At 35.9% G+C, this 21,909-nt stretch overlaps 4 protein-coding genes across 4 annotated transcripts in view; 2 read left to right on the plus strand and 2 right to left on the minus strand.

The window, feature by feature from the left end:
* LOC136806446 (kinesin-II 85 kDa subunit-like) overlaps window positions 1-21,909 on the plus strand; it is a 205,037-nt gene that overhangs the window by 102,874 nt on the left and 80,254 nt on the right. The window lies entirely within an intron of this gene.
* LOC136806449 (protection of telomeres protein 1-like) lies at window positions 60-10,275 on the plus strand. The gene is made up of 4 exons (XM_067063028.1): window positions 60-195; window positions 7,659-7,989; window positions 8,376-8,883; window positions 9,495-10,275. Exons 1-4 carry the CDS (start codon window positions 192-194, stop codon window positions 10,191-10,193), a joined length of 1,542 nt encoding a protein of 513 aa, XP_066919129.1. The 5' UTR covers window positions 60-191; the 3' UTR covers window positions 10,194-10,275.
* Window positions 10,876-11,649, minus strand: LOC136806469 (leucine-rich repeat-containing protein 69-like). Its single transcript, XM_067063050.1, has one exon. The coding sequence runs from the start codon at window positions 11,647-11,649 to the stop codon at window positions 10,876-10,878; it is 774 nt and encodes a 257-aa protein (XP_066919151.1).
* Window positions 12,384-20,372, minus strand: LOC136806439 (kelch-like protein 20). Its single transcript, XM_067063017.1, has 7 exons — window positions 20,344-20,372; window positions 17,876-18,136; window positions 17,139-17,657; window positions 15,513-15,688; window positions 14,458-14,581; window positions 13,756-13,951; window positions 12,384-13,347 (listed from the first exon to the last, which is right to left on the minus strand). Exons 2-7 carry the CDS (start codon window positions 18,129-18,131, stop codon window positions 12,858-12,860), a joined length of 1,761 nt encoding a protein of 586 aa, XP_066919118.1. The 5' UTR covers window positions 18,132-18,136; window positions 20,344-20,372; the 3' UTR covers window positions 12,384-12,857.

Consider the following 21,909-nt stretch of genomic DNA (forward strand, 5'->3'; position numbering starts at 1 on the left):
AACCTATATAAAGGTCAGTGGAAAGATCTTGATAAAATAAGTGGAGTTCCTAAGCTTGCGCGGGAAATTTGTTGTCCGGCATGGTTTTATGGTTTAGCTGGGAGACCAAAGGTATTAGCTAGCAAAAGATCACTTTCATCAGGACATATTGATTTTCTCGAAACTGCTCAAATGCCAACGCCAGGAACCAGATGGGTATTTAATTCCAAAAATTTTCCTCTATTAATTCAGTCATGTCCTTTTTTTATCATCAGATTCCACTTTTCCCACCACAAGAGATTCCCCGTCGCCACTGTACTTGGCTGCTTGTGGTTGGCAGAGGATATCATCCACCAGGATGCAAGTGAAATTTTTCAATCCGCGGACCTAGACGGGGGTTCGGTTATTATCAGTTAGGCATTAGGGTTAGGGTTGGAGCTCGAAAGTCACAATATAAGGCCGAAGGCCTTCTTAGGGGCATCTGTACCCTGTGTACACCTTAGGATCCCATAGGTAGGGATCCTTGTAGGTGCACCGGTAAAGTTGGTAGCTTTCTTAATAAAGGTCTGTAAATTACATGCTATAAGTATTTGCGAATGACAGCTTTATGCCGTGTCTCGTTGGCGCAAGCTGTTAGGCATTGGGTTTGTAAACTTAGGTTGCTTGTATTTGGTGGTTCGAGCTAGCCGGGATAGGAGACCTATTAATTTCGGTGAAAGGCAAATTTGTACAGGCAAATTTCAGAAAAATACTTAGAAAACAGTTAGAAACACTAGAGAAAGTCAGAAAATCAGGATAGAAGATAGGAAAGTAGAAAATAGGGGGAAAATAAGAGAGGATACATCCTGGTGTGGATGAAACGTCTCTACAAGCGTGCAAAACGAACAAGACTTGAATCGGATTGGTGCAGATTCCGACACGTCGTTAATGAGTGCAGAAAACAATTAGTCGCGCGGCTGAGGTCGAAAAACGTTTCATTTCGTGATACATCTTTTAGATTCCAAAAAAAACAACGGAAACTCGCGAATTAGTATGTGTAGATTACAAATCAAAAAAGTTTCCGCGATATTATCGTGCAAGTAACAAGTAATTGGCGATTTTTTGCGTTTCCAGGCAAAATTGCAAGGCCTGGAAATTCATGATTTTTGGGGGGTCTTCAAATTTAAAAAAAACCTACATCACATGGTAGAGCTCTTCAAACTGAGCAAAAAAGTGTATTACACCAAAGTCCCAACTTCTCTCGATCAAAATTTATTGGCCTATTTGTGGTGCAAAACTGATGGAAAACAGGGAATTTCCCCACAATCTGCATTAATTTATGCAAAATTAAACACCTTTTTGACCACAAATAGGCCCATAACTTTTGATCTAGAGAAGTTGGGACTTTGGTGTAATACACTTTTTTGCTCAGTTTGAAGAGCTCTACCATGTGATGTAGGTTTTTTTTAAATTTGAAGACCCCCCAAAAATCATGAATTTCCAGGCCTTGCAATTTTGCCTGGAAACGCAAAAAATCGCCAATTACTCGTTACTTGCACGATAATATCGTGGAAACTTTTTGATTTTGGAATCTACATATACTAATTCGAGAGTCTCCATCGAAAAAAGTGGAATCTAAGAGGTGTATCACGAAAATCATTTTCTAGCCACTTTTTTCGACCTCAGCCGCGCGACTAAATGTCGTAAAGCACATGACAACTACATCAAGGAAAACGTCTTAGAATCTACCGATACCAAGCGATTCTATAAGTATATTAAGTACAAACAAAAAGACAATATCACAGTTGCCCCATTAAAAAAGAATGGGAGTATCATCATTGATGACCAAAAGAAAGCTGATATCCTTAATGAACAGTATTGCAGCGTTTTCTCTAAGCCCAACAAAGATATACCACCCATCAGATCGCCAATTGTTGAAAATACATTGCCCGATATTGAAATCAAAGAAAACGGTGTCCGCTCTCTGTTGTCAAAGCTTAACCCTCAGAAAGCATCAGGGCCTGATAATATTTCAGCAAGGTTTCTGAAGGAATTTGCTAGCGAAATATCACCTGCCCTAACATCGATATTTAACGCATCACTTAGCAAAGGATCATTTCCGACAGATTGGTTACACGCGTTTATTGTTCCTGTTTATAAAATCAGGCTGAAAACTACCGGCCTGTGTCTCTCACATCGATTTGATGTAAATGTTTAGAACATATCATATACAGTAACATCATGACACATTTGAACAAGAATAAAGTGTTAAAGTGATTACCAGCATGGATTTAGAGAAAACCGATCATGCGTAAGCCAACTATTGACCACTGTAAATGACTTTGCTAAAAACCTAAACGACAAACAACAAACTGACTCAATATTATTAGACTTTAGCAAAGCCTTCGATAAGGTTAACCATTTTAAGCTTCGTTGTAAAGTTTCTCACTATGGTATCCGTGGCTCCACACTGAAATGGATCGAGGCTTTCCTTAGTAATCGCACTCAACAGGTTATCTTAAATGGGAACATTCGAAAAAGGCCAATGTTTTGTCAGGAGTACCACAAGGCACCGTGCTTGGGCCACTGCTATTTTTGATATACATTAATGATATGCCTTCTTATGTCCAATCGGATATCCGTTTATTCGCTGATGATGCTTATTTATATCGTACCATAGAAAGCATGGCTGACCCTCTCATTCTCCAAGAGGATCTTACAGCTCTACAAGAATGGGAAACACTCTGGGACATGGAATTCCACCCACAAAAATGCAAGCATATCACCATCACGAACAAAACCAAACCCATAGAATCTGTTTATTCAATCCATAACGAGAACCTCGAGAAAGTATCAAATGCCAAATATCTCGGGGTGACTTTAAACAAGAAGCTTAAGTGGAATACACACATCGATGCTATTTGTAAGAAAGCCAACCAAAAACGATCGTTCTTACAAAGAAATTTGCGAGGATGTTCTCGTAAAATAAAGGAGAAAGCGTTCAACATTTATGTCCGACCAATCGTATCGTATGCTTCACCAGTTTGGAATCCTATATCAAATCAATTACTTTGCGATCAACTTGAAATGGTCCAACGAAAAGGGGCCCGGTTTGTTTATTCTGATTGGAGGTGGGAGGCTAGTCCCACTAGAATGATGAAGGACTTGAGCTGGAAACCTCTAGAACATCATCGAAAAGTTGATTCAGTCGTTCTTTTACCTGATATAAGAGGAGGGAAACTTGTTATGCCTGGTATTTTACCCAAACCAGTTCGGGATAGTAATAAATACCAACCAATACATGGACGTGTAATTGCGTACCAGGACTCATTTATCCCAGCATCTATTAACTGGTGGAATAAATTGCCAGCTAACATTTTGAATATGGAAGATAGGAATGAATTTAAAGATGCAACTTCTCGTTATTTTCTAAAGAATTAGATTATTAGTTTTTTTTTAAATCAAATCCAGACGTCAGGCCTCTTTTTCACTTCACTTAATCATCGGATTGCCCTGCCCTAACCTATTTATCCAATTCATATATCTTTGCACTCTACTCACTTAATCATCTTTGAAGCAATTTTGTTTTGACGTCACTTGCCTACTTACCAAAAATATTTTTACTTTAGCTATGTCTCTTTATTTCTAGTTAGTTTATTAATCTTTTTAGCACAATACTGGTTTATTTTAAAATTTAATTTAATTAAATTTTTAACTTTTGATTTAACTTTACACCATTTTAGTTTGCCTAGAACGTCAATATTATTAATTACTACTCATGACTTAAGCCTGAGGCTCAAACTTCTCATTACTACTTTGCCTCCACGTATCTTGGCATTCTCAGAACATTTTGTTAGCCTTATGCTCGTTACTCTTAATCTCGATAACCTAGGCTTTGTCCTCAACCAAACATACTTAGATTTTTTTTTTAGAATTTTTAACATATTTATTATTGAATAAACATACAAACATTTTTTATTATTAAACCAATTTCAGTTATCTTATTTTTGTTAATGCTTTTATATGTAGGGAGAACAAACATTTATGTTGTTAACTACTGAAATATATAGATAGATAGATAGATAGATAGATGATATCGTTTGCCAACCCTGCCACTTTTTTAGCAGAAAATTATACTGCTGGTAGTTGAAAAATGAGCTTTGGAAATTTAGACAGTTTCTTTTAAAAGTCATCACAAGATTTTCCATCCTTTTTTAGAAAAAGACAATCCAGATTTCTTGTGCGATTTTGCAATTTTGAGCTCTAATTTTTGTAAAATCATTGCCATAATTGAGCTCTAAGGGTTGGAAAATTCAAGATTTTTAGGAAATTTTTTGATTTCCAGAGAAAAAATTGTCATAAAGTCTCTCTAAGGGTATGACTTTTTTCAAAAATCAGAAAAAAAAATTCAAAAAGTCTCTCTAAGGGTCACCTTTTCAGCAAAAATCAGTCTCTCTAAGGGTCAGTTTTTGGAGGTCTCGTCCGCACATACCCCTCATTCGCCAACCCTAGTACCCCCCCCCGGGACACTAGCGTCCCGCCAAAATGCGTATCAAAGATTAATGCTGCAAAAGCGCTATATCGTTTACATGGCTCTCAAGCAAAAAAATGCGCCGCTAAACTTCTAAAGGGATTCATGAAGGGATTCATGAAAAAATAACCCAGCGCTTTTTAATGAAATTAACATTCTCAAAAACTTTGAGAAATTGTCTAAAATTTGAGCCATAGATGAAACAATTTGAGCCAAGCCAACCTAGAGAACTAATTTGAAGATCAACTTCCCAAGAAAAAGATCTACGGGGGAGGCGGAACCCACCTAGATCCGCGCACTGCCGGATAGGCTACTTCCCGGAAATTTTGCCGGACCTCAAACACTGACCCATTTACATGTGCGGAATTGTTTTTACTTTAGCATATAAACAAGGCCTTAAAAATCGAAGCGCTGTCTCTGGAATTGAATGACAAACTTTGGTTGGTTGATTTTGGCTGCTGCACGTTTTATTTTGTTTCAAACTTTCAAGTTTTAATTTAAAATTGTCTTGCGAACTTGATTCAGGTAACTCTCATCCTTGTTGTTGCAAATACATCCTGTAGATGACTGATGTTGTTTTTTCTGAAAGCTTGATTTCCTAGTGTGACTAACTGTGTGGGGCTTTCAAAGTTTGTGAATATGAATGGTGGCTTTCATGAGCTAAATATCTTGGTTCCATTTTCATCTTTCCCCCAACTTGCCTTCTTCAAAAATGAAGAAATTTGCAGCATCGCGATGGAGCGCATGACATCACCCACGCTGTAAATTACACGCTTGTAATTCATTTTATTGGGGGGTAGGTGGCAGGCGGTTTTCGGCGGGCACTCTACCGTAAGTTGGTCTAATATCTACATCCCTCTTCTAATTTCGACATCCTTTTAAGAAAAATGTTTTGTCTATCAGTGATCCCGACCTTCTTACTATCCCTATCTCTAAAAAGGGTGTCAAAATTAGAAGAGAGATGTCGACATTAGACCAACTTACGGTATAATTCTCCTATCAGCGTCTGCCATTTTGAAGGAGAACAAAAAAATTAAAAAGGACACGCTATCAGTCAGTCAGTGAAAATTCATTTGTTAAATACTGAGTTTATGGACACAAGAGGCGACTGTGTGCCCTACTGAAAAAAAAATACTTTCCAATTCCATACTGTCAACTGTTTATCCTGGGAAAATAGGTTCAAGTTCAAATTCATATCTTATTCAAAACAATAGTAAATCAGACCCTATTACTCAAACCACGCTTTTATTTGAACTTATTCAAACAAGTAAAGTTAGCTTAGCCGAACTTACTCGAACTTTGGTTTCTAAGGTGTGTTAAAGTATAAAGTTTAAGTAAGTTCAAGTAAGTTTGATAATTGAAAATCTGCCAATTCTAGCTCAACCATGTTGTATCATCTCATGAAAAAAGAAAAATTTAATTTCTTTTTGCTCCTACTTTAGATAAAAGGAAATTTTATTGAACAGCTATCATCAATCAACCTAATTATACGTAGAATACAAAGGTAATGGCTACCATATAGCTAGGTATTTGTCCCTTCAGTGCATGTAAAGTTATGTACCGATGTCATCTCATTGTGTAAGACTATCATTATCAAAGAAATCACCAAAGGCTACCATGAAATTTGATCGTATGGATCGTAAAAAAGATTTCCTCCAAATCTACGTTTGTATTATTTGTTATTGGAAGCTCAAGGCAAGGATGTAGATAGTCTTCATTTTTTTGTTGCCTTGTCAGAAAGAAATGTTAAAATAAAATTAACGACAGAGTATCAAGTGGGTAGTGGAAAGGATATCATCAAACTTTGTGAAGAATTCACTAATGAACATTTTTTAGATGCTAAAGCTATATTTAATGTAGCCTGGATATACAGACCGTAAACAATTTCACCATCTAGTTTTTTATTATCTTGTCTCTGGTTTACAGTCTTGCCCAACTAACTCGTTTGCAGGGATATTTGTCCCTGCATATGTGAGTGTATCTGATTGTTTGATTTGCTCCGAGTCACTGAGCAGAATTTTCGCAAGCTTTTCGATATGTTTCTATGTGCGCACATAATTTATGGAAAAAAGCTGACAAATAGTATAAACAAATGACAATGAAAACACAGGTCCATTTTTAAACAAAATGGCCGCTGGAAATGAGCCTTTATAAATGTGGCTGATGTTTTGATGTAGTTTAAAGTTGTGTTGAAAGTTTATTGAGTTTGTAAAAGAGGTTTTGTGGTAAGTTAATTATGTGTGTCTACCTGGGTTTCCAAAGTTTTAATAGTCTGTCAGCAAGGGTTAACTCACATACAGCATCAAACAAACTGTATCAGACTTTTTTAGTTACACCAGAGAATCTAAAATTTTAGAAACTTTGTATGTTGAGGTAAGAGTTTTTTTTCTGAAATTTTGAGTCTAGATACCCAGGATATATTTAATGAGGTTCCTTCTACTAATGATAATGGAACAGAAGAAAATGCGAATGAAGAAAATGAGTGGAAATTTGTACTGGAAATGTGTCAATCTTTATGACACCTTACTGTCAGAGATGTCATCATGCTCAAGGTGTGAACATTTTAGGTGTTTATTTTGAAGCTAAATAAAAGTTCGGAATTTACAGAAAATTTCGAAAGATTTCAGAAGTTATTAACATTATTTTCACCACCTACCAGAAAAAACCCCTCCCCCTAGTACGAATAGGATTAAGATTATTTTTAAGATAATTAATATTTCGTTTTTAATCAGAGGCTTGTTTGATCCAAATCCAAGATTATTTTAAATGTAACTCATTCTAGGAGAACTTACCTTTTCAATTTGCAGGGGTATTATTTAGGGATAGGTGGTGCTGGGAAAAAGCTTTATCACTATACAATTATAGAGAACATTTCTATTTAATGAGGGGAATGAGGAATACATATTCCTTCCATTTGCATCCATCTCTCTACTGAACTCTACTTTGAAGAAGGATTGGTAATTTTTGTCTGTATAGAACACATTGAAGTTTTTTTTCATGAGAACTATAAAAAAGTTTTTAGAGTCGTAAATATCAGGTATTGAGCCCTTGAGTTCAACAAATTTTCTAAATTTTGACCCAACAATCTTTTTCTCTGGGGTTTTTTTTCTGATGAAGGATTGAATGTCTTTAATACTAAGTTAATCACAATGTTAATTTCTGCCTTTAGATAAAAATAAAATGGCTACTAGTGATTATAAATATACAAAGATCTCCGAGTTGAAAGAAGGTGATCGAGATGTCAACATTTATGGTATTGTCAAATATTACAGAGAACCCATCCGCACCAGTACTGGTCAATATAACTCCATGCTTACATTGGTCGATGAATCTGTGCAAGACGATCTGGAGAAAGGCATCAGATGTAATTTGTTTGGTAACAGTGTTGATGAACTACCACAAATCAACAAGATTGGAGACATTGTACGAATTCACAGAGCCTTCATCAAATTCTTTAATGGAAGGTTACAATTGCAAGCTAATAAACGAGCTTATGCATGGTAAGATTCTCCTTCAATCTCCTTCTTCAAAACTCACTGATCTTCTAGCCAAGAATATTTTTCATTGTTTTGCTGATAGTAGAACTACGGCCAACATAGTCAGATAGAATATGAATTTAGGGATCACCAAAGAGTTTAAGGAAAGTTCCTCATGTGGTATATTTGTAAGAAAGAAATGATAAATAGGATGATAAACGGGCACTAGATTTTTCATTTTTTTGAAATTTCTATGCATAGAATATCGAGAAAAATACCCGCAAAAAATGTCCATTTTTAGCTCCAGTATGCTGCTACCATGGCTCCAGACCTTTTAAAAGGCTAAAATGAACAACGTGGAAGTGGTGAAACTCTAAACATCCATAACAATATCCACCTATTGATTTTAGGATCGTGGTGTCAATGGATGATGTGGAGAATGTCAAATCATCTCATGAGAATTTCACTTTCACCATTATAGACAGAAGAACAGTAGAAGCCCTCTGTGAATTCTACAAAACAAATGTTACATCAGTCGACGAAGATGCAACTAACCTGACAATGTTCAAAGATTTTACTATGAACAGCTACGTTAATTGCATGGCAAAAGTGATTGGGATTTACAGATTCGAAACAAATTATTGTCTATTGAAAGTATCGGATGGAAGTAAAGTCAGTTTTTCATCGTTTAGACAAAGTGGCAAAATCGATAATACATGTCTTATGCACTGGGTTGACCAAGACGCTGCAGAAGCCACCAGAAACCATTCCTTTGATATTTCAGTTTTTGACGACCATGTAAAGATTCTGGACGATTTAAAAGTGGGTGATTATGTTTTATTTTGTAATCTACACATCAAAAGAGTGACCTACAGCACCTATACTTCTGGAATGATACACACATTCAATCTGAAAGAGGTATGAGAATTCATTTAACAGAACTCGTGTTTTTACAAATGTTTCTTGGTAGTAAATTAGTCGTCTAAATGGGCCCCTAAATGAAAAAAAGTAAAGCTCGAAAGAAAAAAAATCAATCACTCATTTTTGGGAGGTCAGTTTTCTAAATTATAACGACTATAAGCTTATCCTTTGAAAAGCCTGGTTTAATTTTCCACCTTTTAAGATTTTGGAGAAACCATGTAACGTTTTCGACAAGACGATATTTATTAGCGGTTTTTCGGGGGTTAAAAGTTCTATTTTAGGACCCATTTCGAGTCAATTTGAAAAGACATTATGAAAAATAGCCGAAAGTTTTCAAAATAGCCTTTCTCGGCAAAAAAAGTGAAGGGAAGCAAAATAAATGCAACGAGCTGAAGAAAAAAGGCGCTCGGAATAATTGTCGAGTCCCCCTCCTCTACGGCACGTTCATCTCAATGTCCATCTATAGCTAAATCTACTTTAATTTTTAGTTGTATATTTAAACAGTGTTATAACAGACTTGTTTGCAAGTTTGATCCAATCGGTCAATCTTGCCTGAAATCTTAATACTGCAATCCCGAAAATGTCTTACTTTTTTTTTCATTCTTTAGGTGCAAGACAGTAAAGGTTGGGCGGAAGTTATTCTTCATTCTGGGCGCTCCTACGGGCGTGGAATTTCCATTGTTGAGGCAGATCGTACTGGTGTTGCAGACATCAAGGGGCGGGTACAAGCTTTAATGGACAATTATCAAGCCAATAAAGCAAGAGAACACGTACCGAGACCTTTACAAGACTCTTTAACAACCACTGACTACCCAGCACAACCCTTTCGTGCAATACAGACAATTCAAAATACAGCCGTACCAAATAAATTTCGTTTACGAGGGAAATTAATCGGTATAAAACCACGCTCGATCGAAGACTTTGTTATGAAAATGTGTAATGGGTGTGATACAATATATTCACGTAGTACCTCCAATAAGTGTTGTCCGAGCTGCCCGGAAAAAGAACTAGAGCATAAGATATATTTTCAATTACTGGTCGAAGATCACACAGGACTTTTAAAAGCTGACGTCTACGATAAAGAGGCAGAATATTTCTTGAACTCGATGACCCCACACATTTTATTGACTGACTCAGCGAGACGTGAAAACGTAGAGTTGAAAATGAAGACTTTGTTAGACGACTCGATCAATCCAAGAGTGAAAATGAATTTGAAACACTTCCCTTGGATCGAGTTGTGTTTGTATTCGTTCAAAGATGCGTTTAATGGAACTGTTTATCGTGTTTTTGGAACAAGTCTAATTTGACCTACTTGTTCTAACTGTACTTTTTATGAACTTCTTGATAACATTCCGCAAACTTCTGAAAGAACCATTCTTCTGCAATACATTCGTGCAAGTCTTCTCAGGAAATTAAAACAATTGAGTGTAAAGCACCAAAGGGGGACAAGCTGGAGTTTTTACAAGCTCTCGTTTGATTTGGTTGGTCGTTAACCTGTAATAAAACAATTTTGTTACTTTTTCTAAAGAACGCATCATCTCTATTACTTCAAATAGCCAATTAGTGAAGTCTCTTGTAAAAACTCCAGTCCATCCCACCAAAGGGCTAGAGAGGGAACTTTTGTTTTGGAAATTAGGTCGCTCATTTCCCATTCAAAACTCGTGACCTGCGTGGTTTTATCACAAACGCCGGATTGAAAATAAAATCTATGGCTGAGTCTCTAAAATGAACCGTGTAAAAACAAAGAAAGTGCTAGATTCAAGATCAAAAAAGCTTCACTTTTTCTTGCTTGATATTGAAGATTCCTCTCTTGTCCGTTTGGGGCCTTATACTGAATGATTAAAACCATGCTCTTTACTTTCAAAAGATCGAGAATTCAAATGGCTGAAACCAAAGAAACATAACGTGATAATTATTCTCATTCTTAAGATTTTGAAATTTCTTTACTTGCTATACTTGTTTTCACGAATAGATTAAAGATTATTATATTCATGGTTTACTTGGCAAAACAAGTCTACGTCCATTAGGGTTCGTAATTTTGTTTTCGCCATTTTGAAGAGTGCCAAATTCAAATACTTGGAGTTGTAGTAAATAGTCGATTGCTTTAACGTGTATTTTACTGACCGGATTATGTAGCAAGTGTAGTTCTTGTAGACTTTGGAGTCTTGTTGTTTCTTTTGGTAAATAACTAATTTTGTTGTTATTCAGGTTAAGCTTTTGTAGTCTCTTTATGTAAACAAGTGATAGAGGCATCTCAATGAAGCGATTCCCTTCCAAGTTCAGCTCAATCAAATTTTCCAGTAATTTTATATCTTCCGGTAGTTTATATAACTTATTGTATCCGAGATGCAGCTTTTTTAAGCATTTCAAACATCCAATTTCGTTTGGTAGGGTCGCGATAGCGTTCAAGCTCAAATCAAGAGTCTCTAGTTGTGAGAGACTCCATATCGCTGGATGAAGATATACCATTCGATTGTGTTGGAGTCGTAACTCCTTGAGTTTGTCCAGAGATGAAAGTTCATGCGAAAGTGTTTTCAAATAGTTGTTATTTAGATTCAGACATCGTATGGAGTGTCTTCCCGAAAGATCTGGAAATTTGGTCAGCTCTGATGTACTGAGGTCGACGTTGTCTTTTTTGTTGTTCTTCGGTGCGAGGACTGATGGATAGAAAGGAGTGCTAACATTCTGGTGCTGATAGTCTCGTTGCACCTCTGGTAAAACGTATCTGTCCTGTTGTAGAAGATCTGATAATCTTGGTCCCATTTTGTACGTTTTTTGAAACTCACTGTGATCTCTTGGTTGACAAAGCCCTGACCTCTTTTACGAAATACCAAAGCTCAGCTCCACGCCACCAAATTTTCGATTGGCAACTTGTAGAGTTTCTTCCTTATCCAAGATTAACCAGTCTTCGTTATGTCAACTTCAATTAATTTTTAGTTTTCTTTATAAAATGAATGGTAATGAGTTAATTGACCATAATTCTAGGAAGGAAGTAATTTTCTAAGCCCAAGATTAATTTCATATACAGGATGCATAGGTCCTTTTAGAAAAAGTTATTGAAAGCGATACTTTACTCAGTTTTCAAAACAAACCTCCATCCATCTTCAACACATGACCTGCTAAGAATTTTGAAGTAAAAATCACTGATTTGTTTAAACACTCGAAGCAGTGATTTCTCTTTAGAGAAGCCCGTATGAATGAATATTCAATCAAATCGGCACTTTTTCATACTGAATAGAAAGAGATGTAAACGAACTGAATAATGAATCAAAAAATTTTGAAATGAAGAACAGAGCAACTGATTTTTCATCAATCTTTCCACTAAGAGTGACTGATGCTTTTGAATAATTTAGGTTTTCTTAAAGAAATAGAGGAAAGGAAGGATTTCAGAGATTTTTTTGTTTACGTTTTACTTCATAAAGCATCCTAGGGATTTATTAAACACAACAAAAAGATACCCCAGGGAATCTTATTAGTTGAAACTAACCACCTCTCCTGCTTTAACTTGAGATAATATTCTATTTTCAAAATTTCAATTATTTTGTTGACAATTTCTTAAAAAGATTTTGAAGCAAAAATATTTCTCCATAGATCCAAAACAATAAATTTAGCATCTTTCAAAATTTTATCCTATGATTTTTCTTTTTTTCTTTACTTTTTTATAAAAATTCATTTTACAAAATGGATGAATAAATATTAATTTCATTAAATTATATAAAAACCCATTCTTCAAAAGTTGGCACCCCACCTAAAAACTCTATTTTCCATTCTCAGTCCTGCCTGAGACTAAGCTATGATAGGAAAAACATTTAAAAAAGTACTAATCTTCTTTGTAATAGCTCTTAGATGAAGATTTGAAAATTGTCTAGCTGCTCCATGAAATTTGTGAGTAGATGTCAGTCTTGCTGGAAGTTGAATCGATAAATGATTCGAAATTCTAATCATATCATCTAACGAGCCTTCATTTTTTATCAAAGTATAACAGCAGCCATTCCTTCCTTACACGTCGGTATTTTTCCCGATTCTTCCCATTGGTTTGCAATAGGGTCAAACACCTCCACTGAATCAAGTTCTCTATTAATACAAGCACCACCCAGGGCGTACAATTTCCCGTCAATAGCGACGACTGCAACACTTTCACGACGTCGCTTCATTGATGGAATCGGGTACCATCGATTTGTCCGTGGCTCAAAAATCTCTACAGTGTTTAAGTCTTCATCGTAATCACTGCCCCCGACGCTATAGAGCCGATTGTCCAATATTGCTGCCCCAAAATAACGGCGCCGGTACCCCATAGGACAACAATTATTCCATACGCCAGACCTCGGATCGTACATTTCTACTGTATTCAGAATAGAGATCCCGTTTTCACCTCCCATAGCGTATAATATGCGATCATGCGACACTAGACTGAGTCCTTCTCGTTTGTTTGTCATACTTGCTACGGTTTCCCATACATCCCTAAAAAGCAAATTTGAGAGTTTCAATATAGCCAAGGCTAATGGTAGTATCCTCTAACGGTTTCGTGTTCCAAATAGTATACTAGCGGTTGTATGCGGTATGCGATTCATGAACATGAAGAGAAGTAGTATACTTTTGAAAGTTGCAAATTACCAGTGAGTTCAAGCCAAAAAACCGTTTCTTGTGTCAAAAGCCTTAGTTTGGTTGGATGGATTAGCAGGCTCGGATACAGAGGGAGGCTATAACCAATGGAGGAGAGTGCACTTTATTATCGTATTACCTTATATGGAAACTAATTACTCTCCATTAATAAGATAGCCTACCTCCTGTATCCGACCCTGGATTAGTGATAAGGGAATTGTTGTTTTATCAGTTTTTTTAATAATTTCAGATTCATATCTTCTCTACCTAATGGGATCGTATCTTTCAACAGAGTTGTATTCAGTGTTAACAAAATCACTTCCACCTGCCACATACAGCCATCCATTCAATTCAGCCATACTGAACGCATGTCGGGGAACTGACATCGAATGGTATGGTTGCCATTGTTCCACCACTGGATCGTAGAATTCGCACGTGTTCAGTGATTGCGTTCCGTCGTACCCTGTAAGGGGATGAAAAAAAGTACAGTCAACTAACTCTCTAATTCGAACCTCTATAATTCGAATCTTTCTGTACTAAAGCATTTGTCCATTCGGCTAGAAAATAATGTAAAATACTCTCTATAATTCGAACCTTTCTTTAATTCGAAGAAAAGTCTTAGCCCCTTAAAAATTGAATTACAGAGAGGTAGTTGCAATTCCTAGCAGTGGTGCAGTTTCAAGGCTAGATTTGTATCGGCCGAGTCTTCCTGTTTTGACTAGTGAGAATGTAGTTTGATTCGCAGACCTCTATAGATATATCTCCTATAAGAAACTTTTTTCGCTAGAGGATGAGCAGAAGCCTAGTGAGAATGGTGCTAATTATTGAAAGAAAAAAATCTCAACCAAAATTTTGAATTTTAAGTAGTTATTTATTCGAGATCATTTCCCGTCTAAGGTGTTGCCAAGCTAAGCTAAGATTGTATTTTTGAATTCAGCATTTCGGTTTGGCCAAATCCTCTATCTTTACCTCCGGCCACGAATATTTTGCCATCATAAGTGGAAGCAGCAAGACCATCTCTTGGAGTGGACATTCGTGGATGTGTTCGCCAACGATCTTCTGATAAACAATAACATTCTATTGTATCGTAGACCTGATGAGATGAAAAAAGAGTCTAGAGGAGTTCTATGGGAAGTTAAAACCAATTTCCAAGGTACGTTCAAAATTAAAGGTACATTTAAAGTTACAGTATAAAGTTATAAAATTCTAAAATCCGGACAGAATTAGTCTAAAGGTATCAAATACTTAAGTACTTTAAGCCACATGAGCATGTATGTAACTGCAACAGCATAAAGCTAATATACTGAAACAGCTCATGTTTCACAATACCTGAGTACTTTAGCGCTACTTATGTTCCTGGGGATGATGGACCACGTTTTCGCCTGGAGAGATATGTGATTCTACACGATGTAACAAATGATATTTGAGATTTTATAGTTTGATCAGACCGTTCAATACACCCCCTTCTCACAGACCCGGTGAGATTTTTTCAGCCAGTGAGGGTAAAAATAGCAGACCTGAAATTAATGTAGATTGATATTCCCATTTTCCTCATGACTGGGGATTTGAATTCCATTGTTTTTGAGCAAGAAAATTCAGTGGGGATGGGAAAAATAGCACAATAATTTGCAGTGGGGATTGGATTATCTGATTATTTCCAGGAGCAGGGAAAAAATTAGAATATAATTTTCCACCAGGGACGATATTTTGGCCAACTTTTCCAGTGGGAAGGGTTCCCAGCGGGACTGTGAGAAGGGGGTGTTTCAATGTAAGATACAAAGAAAAAGTTTCTTTTGTGTAGACAGTGATGAGAATTTTCCTGATGGAAAAGGATTATTTTGACGATGTGCGAAAGAGGTGACAACTTTGAAAAAAGATTCTGATATAATTCATCTTTTTATTTAAATTCAAAACTTTTTGTTTCAAACAGAGAGATGGAAATTTCGTTGGGATCTGTTTTCATTTAGATATTTGAGAGTCAGCGTATCCAAACGGAATCATTTGAAAGGATTCTGGAAGTATACCTGTCTTTTCGTTTCACCACCGATGAGATAAATCATTGAAGGGAGTTGAAGACATCGTGGTTGATATTGTTTCAAAGTGTGTGTTTGTGGGAGAAGAAAAGAGGTTTTGATGTCACTCAACAATTTGATGCATTCCACGTTGTTTTGAACGTATTGGTGTGGCTCGATGATGTCCACTGAAATGGAATGGTAGTGATTGTTTGAAGAATTTTAGGATACTTATCCCTCAACTGTTGCACTATACTATACCCTTGTCTCAGTGACACGGTGAAAGTCAGTGGATAAATTAAGGAACTTAATATCAATTGGGTTCTTAAAATTATCGTATCTGTCCATCTGTCTTTCAACGTAGTAGATATTTCTCTCACGGCAACAATCTCCTGGCCTATTTTCCAATGGTGATTTAAGGCTACCAATAGTGTCTGATACAGGAGTATGGAAGGGGGTAGAAGGTGTATACTATGCTAGCACGACAACACCAGTCATCAAAATTACACTGCAAGGTAAGCGAAATATGTAATGAGTTTTCAGTGAAGTTAGAAAAAAGGCGTACATGATGGATGTTGTTAATTGAAATCGCTTTAGAATAATACTTCTACTTTTCACACACCCTTCTAATCTACTTATCGCTTAAAGGTGGCTCTTTGATGTGCAATTTCTCTATCAAATGCAATGCTACCGTGAGAAAAAAATCCAAAAAGACTTACAACCTTCTAATTGAATTTGTTTCAATGAAATAAGGAGACTAGAGCTCAGTTACTTTATCTCAAGTTTTTGTATTAATTCAATACGGTATAATTTCCAAAACAGCTTTATAAATCTGTCAAGTTTAATGCAAAAATAGTCATAGGTGGAAAGAATTAAGATAAAGATGTAATATATACCATCGGACAGAAGGTATATGAGTAATTTTCATCTACATTTTTTCTCTTCTATTTTTTAACTCGGGCTACTTTATTGGTAAATGACCATCTCTGTTTCATTTCAGGACCTTTAAACTATCCGATATGAAAATTTGAACCAGTCCTTTAACCCTTTAAGTGCCACGGTCATTTTTTCTTAAGTTTTTTTAAAGAAAATCGCTAGTTCAAACTTTAAAGGCTTATATCTCCGGATGTAGAAGAAGTTAGAAGCTCGTTTATAGTCCGTTGGATAGCTTAGAGTCTCCTCTTTCTTTTAGGCACCTTCGGCGCCGCCTGATTTAGGAAGGGCGGGGTGGGCAGCGGCTAAGGGGGACCTGCCTGAATGATAGAAAGTTGCCCAGTGGTATAACTTCAAAGTAATTCGCTGGAAGACAGAATCAAGTAAATCAGGGCCAAATTTGGAGGTTCTTGGCTCAATCGTTGACCAAAAATGGTCAAAAAACGGTTAAAATCTTAAAAAAGTGGATTGTTTTCAAATTTTTGCATTTTTTTGGACTTTTTAGCTTAAAATTTCGCTGAAAAGACTCACTTTTTTTTGTTGCTTGACCATGAAGCCCAATCCAATTCCTACGAGTTAGACCAAAAATGACGAATTCTAACTCAAACTGGGCATTACATAGGGGCTTCACCCTCCTACATAGCTCCTGTCTGATATATACGACATTGGCACTTAAAGGGTTAATAAAAGTGTGAAGTATCTTACCAAGTACTTTAGGTGAGAGATCGAGAAAACGAACCAAACGGAACAAGTCGTTGAAAAAACTCATCCGACCAACTTCATCAGCACCGATCCATGTAACAATCGCATGAAATATATCAATCTCTGACGTCACTGAGATGACGTCACTTTGTAATAAAGTTTTGATTTGATCAAAAGGTATACTAATGAAGTCTTCACTTTGGATGACCTGTCGAAAATGTTTTTTACTAAACTCAATGGCTGAATCTTTCAAATCATGACATGTGTGTAGATCCGCAAAACTTGCAATTGTTAAACAATTACTAGGTTCTAATTTGCCTTCTAGAAATTTTGAACAGCATTTTTTGATGCCATCGAATTGTAACATATTTGCTGCTGATAACAACTCGAACACATTGGATGAGTGAATCTTGATAACAGAAGTATAGCAAAAGTCGACCAGCGATTTCAAAACGTTGAAATCTATTTCTTTGATGACGACATCATTTTGGGACGATTCCATCAGGTTGCTAAGAAACATACCTAAAAAGTAGAATGGGAAAAAGTAAGGAAAAACTCAACCAATTTATTTATTTCGTTTAACAAATAAGACGTTTATGTTCTTTTTTAGATGTTTCTCACTCTCTAAAGCCTTGACAGCTCGGTAGAGAAAGTACAAACTCTGTTCATGTCAGGTCAAAGAGTTCCACGAAGAGCAGTTTGCTTATTATTTGTTTCTTCTTATAGAATGATATTCTTACCTTCAAAGTAAAGACTGTTGGAAGCCAAAACGATTTTGTGCGCTGGAATCGTTTCATCATTCACTCTCAAAGTGATATCACAAAGTTCACAACGTGTGTACAGGTCGTAAAGTTTTTGAAAGAAATGACTGGAATGATCAGGGTCTGTGTACACTAGGAAATCATCTAGTTCTTTTTGGTCTTCTGTGTTGATTGGGGACATTTCTTCGTCCGTAGAGTCCTCAACTATTTGCAACATGACGGCCTTCCTTTTCATATACCCTTTAGATGAAAACAATTCACAATCCTTTCAAAAATAGAAATTAAACCTTACAAAAATATTAAAAATTCAAATCACTTGATTTATTAAATTCGATTGGCGAAGGAAAAATAGGATTTCTTTGATGGAACCACAGGGAAATCAAATAAAAGTGAAATCATCAATAATAGAATATAACCAACTTCATGAAAATCCTTCCTTTCATCTCATTATACAATAACAAACTTTTAAAATTTCTCAAGAAAATTCAATACAGTAAAGCTTAACGAGTTGCCCTCCTCTTCGTAGTAGTTTATGACCATGTAATCAAGAGAGGCATCAGTTGTTTCTACAGTACTCAATTTTCCTAATCGGTAAATGCTATTTATTGATACGTCAAGTTTCCTTTTCCTCAATCCTGGCTTTTATAAGAAATTTAGCTAAGTTCTAAGAAAGAGAAACTTCTAAACACGAAAAAACACGTCTTGGAAAATTGAAATTTTCAAGGTTTGTTGATTTAAGAAACTTGAATATTAGATTTCTATTATAGGAGGGTCACTTTCTCAAAAATTACGCCTCATCTAAAATTTCTCTACCACTAGACAACGTTTCTATCAATCTCGAAAGTTCTTAAGAAAAAAAATTACAAATGATAGATTGGAAGTATTAATTGGTCGTCTTAATCAAACGTTCAATTGAAGTGGAATGTCATCAAAACAAAATGATTTCCGACCATACAAGTACCTTGATTCTAACCTTTTCCTGAAATTATCAAAATGATTATTTCATGGCTTTCCTTATTTTGGTATAACGAGTCAAAATATGGAATGTGAACTGAATTTGGATTCATGAAAACCAAGGAAAAGCATTAAAGTAGGATTGTCTCTGAATGACTATTCTTTTCAATAGAAATCATACATACTTAACGATATGAAATATTCAAATACACATTCTTGCTCCAGTCAATACAATTTCCTTCAAGAGGATGACAAGTTAACCAAAAATATTCTTAAGCTCATCAAGAAGAATCTGAACAAATTAAACATAACTGGAAACTGGGGACAACATAAATTCGAGAGATACATTAGGCTGCTGGCTCATCCGGGGGGGGGGGGGGGCAGTCAGGCAAATTGACCGACGGGTATGTGCGGCGGTTAAGGGTATGTTTTTCAAAATATCAGAAATGCACTGTAAGGGTGGACTTTTGATAAGTGCACTGTAAGGGTGGACTTTTGATAAGTGCACTGTAAGGGTAAAATTTCAGCAAATCTGGGGAAAATTGCAAATTTTTGCTCGAAAATGTTGATTTTTTTTGCTCTAACATGGGGGGGGGGTCCATGTACAAAAAAGCGGCATGTATCATGGGGTGGGTGGGTGTTTTCAAAAAAGATTTGCTGTTTAGTACTTGTGTACTATACATGGGGATGTCAGGGTCAAATTTCTGATTTGCTGTTTAGTATACGTGTACTATACAGGGGGTGTCAGGGTCAAATTTCGGATTTTCTGCTTAGTATTTGTGTACTAAAAAGCCAAATTGTGATTTATTTTAGATTTTTGTCGAAAATTTTTTTAAATTCTCAATTGTTTTTGTCAATTTTCGAGAAAATTTTTTGAAATTTTTTTTATGGGAAGAATGAAAAACTTGCCCCAAAGTTTCAAGTTTTTTGGCTTAAAATTTTTATTTTATGAAGGGGTGTAGGGGTATATTTGGTAGTTTTCTGGATAGTACTGGATGGTATATTGTAAAATATAGGGGGTGTTGGGGTGTTTTTGGGAGTTTGCTATTTTGTACATTTTGTACTATAGGAGTGGGTGGGTGTTTAAAATCGAAATTTGCTACAAAGTACTGATACATGCCGCTGTTTTGTACATGGACCCACCCTGGCTCTAAAAGAGTTTAAAATTTGAAAAAATGCACTGTAAGGGTATGAATTTCACCGATTTTTTTCTGCACTGTAAGGGTGCAATTCTAAAAGCCATTTTTTTCGCCGCACATACCGTCAGTTGGTAAACCCACTGCCCCCCGGGGCTGGCATCCACTAACGGATTCGTGCTCCTTATAGATATACTACCTGGGGTTTTGTAGAGGTCTGCGATTCAGACTAGAGATACATGGGTTGTGATAGATCAAGTCACAAAGGTTTAGATCAAGTCACAAAGGTTTAGATGAGTCCCCCTTCTATGTGCTTCAATGACAGACAGTAACAATCGCATTTGAAGTTATTCTTACCAAGATGAGAGTGGAAGATTTCTCCAACATTCATAATCTAATTTACTCAAACTAGTCCATTCATGATCTAGTGAAGAAGAAAAACAAAGTATATAGTGAAGCATTTGGAACATATTTTTAATATCTCTGGTATCTTCATTTATACGAAGTGCTAAAACAGCTTTTATGAGTCAATAAAAGACGTATAGAAAATTCTGTTTTTGATAGCAAAGTGTTAATTTTCTATCACCGGTACTATTTTAGTAAATTCTGTCTGTATGTTACCTCACCACTCCTCTCTGTTGTACAAAATCAGCTTGGTTTAGAGCACAAGCCAAGACACACTACAACCTGAAAGCAACATTCTATCTGTATGTATCCTCACCACTCCTCTGTGTAGTACAAAATCTGTTTAGTTTTACAGCACAAGTCAAAACACACTTCAACCTGAAAGCAATATGATATATGGTTAAAATCAGTGTTAAAATAACAACACTTCACAAATAATCGGCGAATCAAGGACACAGAAATAGGATGTCCGAAATGAAGAAAAATGAAGTGAACAAAAACATACATAAAAAGTGCTTTTCTCATAGAGGTTTGAGGTAACCGAGAAAATGTCTTACCAACATCTCTTATCAATAAAGCTGAAAATTGAAACAATTTCAATACCAATTGGTTATTACAATGAGCAAACGAAATAAATGCCGTCATTCGGTTGCATACAGTATCAGAACTCCAGCTTAAATTTCGATAAGATTTCAGAATTATTTGATACGGTCAAAATTTGAGTTCAATATTTTTTTATGTTGTGTGGAAACAAAAACTGTTTTTGTGAATTCGTGCTTGTTGAAGAGATACTCGCGAGTGGAATGTGGCAATGTAAAATTAAAACAATAGAGATGGAATGGAATTTTTGTCTTGTCATTTGTTATTTTAATTTCCTATTTTTATGGACTAATTATTCTTTTTGATAATATTCAACTCTTAAATATCTTTTCAACGAGCACTAACTCAGGATCTTATTGGATTTCTGATTGTATCTAATTGTAAGTTTTATCTCCATCGGTCGATGAATATAAGGTAAAGCATCATTGCGTATAGTAATCGACTAAACATAATTTTTGAATTTTTATTAGTTAGTTACAAAAAACAACTATATAAATCGGGTATAAAATTGGGAACTGGAAGGTAATGGAAAGGAATGTCACTAAAACGATATGTTTATGGTCAAAACCAGTGTTAACTTTAGAGAGAAGTTCATTACATTTCGTCTGTATAAATTCATTACACCTGTAGGTATATTATTATCAAGAGGCCTTAAGAGGGAGAAGGTATATCGAAATATTCAGCAAAATTCAACACTGGTATTAAAAACCCCTATTCATTCAGACAAAATATTGAGCAGGTTCTGTACCTCTTTGAAAATCAGAAAGCTTCGTGTACCTCCCTTACCAAACAGTTCCTGACTTGTTGCAAAGATAAAAGAATGACACCGCCAGAGAAAAAAAACGTTCCACTTTAAAAACTTGGTCATAGAATAAAAAACATTGCCTCAACATTTTATTAGACTCGTATTATTCAAAG

Source organism: Clytia hemisphaerica, unplaced genomic scaffold, assembly GCF_902728285.1.
Source record: "Clytia hemisphaerica strain Z4C2 unplaced genomic scaffold, Clytia hemisphaerica genome assembly, whole genome shotgun sequence".
Taxonomy (NCBI): domain Eukaryota; kingdom Metazoa; phylum Cnidaria; class Hydrozoa; order Leptothecata; family Clytiidae; genus Clytia; species Clytia hemisphaerica.

What these genes read in the sequence shown, in the direction of transcription:
- LOC136806469 (XM_067063050.1), bottom strand. Translation starts at nt 11,649, where the DNA reads ATGGGACCAAGATTATCAGATCTTCTACAACAGGACAGATACGTTTTA.
- LOC136806449 (XM_067063028.1), top strand. An exon ending in AATAAACGAGCTTATGCATG is followed by an intron (nt 7,990 to 8,375) that starts GTAAGATTCTCC and finishes TATTGATTTTAG; the next exon opens with GATCGTGGTGTCAATGGATG. An exon ending in ACACATTCAATCTGAAAGAG is followed by an intron (nt 8,884 to 9,494) that starts GTATGAGAATTC and finishes TTCATTCTTTAG; the next exon opens with GTGCAAGACAGTAAAGGTTG.
- LOC136806439 (XM_067063017.1), bottom strand. Translation starts at nt 18,131, where the DNA reads ATGAAAAGGAAGGCCGTCATGTTGCAAATAGTTGAGGACTCTACGGAC. An exon ending in CAAAATATTCGTGGCCGGAG is followed by an intron (nt 13,952 to 14,457) that starts GTAAAGATAGAG and finishes ATCCCCTTACAG; the next exon opens with GGTACGACGGAACGCAATCA. An exon ending in GAAAGATACGATCCCATTAG is followed by an intron (nt 13,348 to 13,755) that starts GTAGAGAAGATA and finishes TTTGCTTTTTAG; the next exon opens with GGATGTATGGGAAACCGTAG.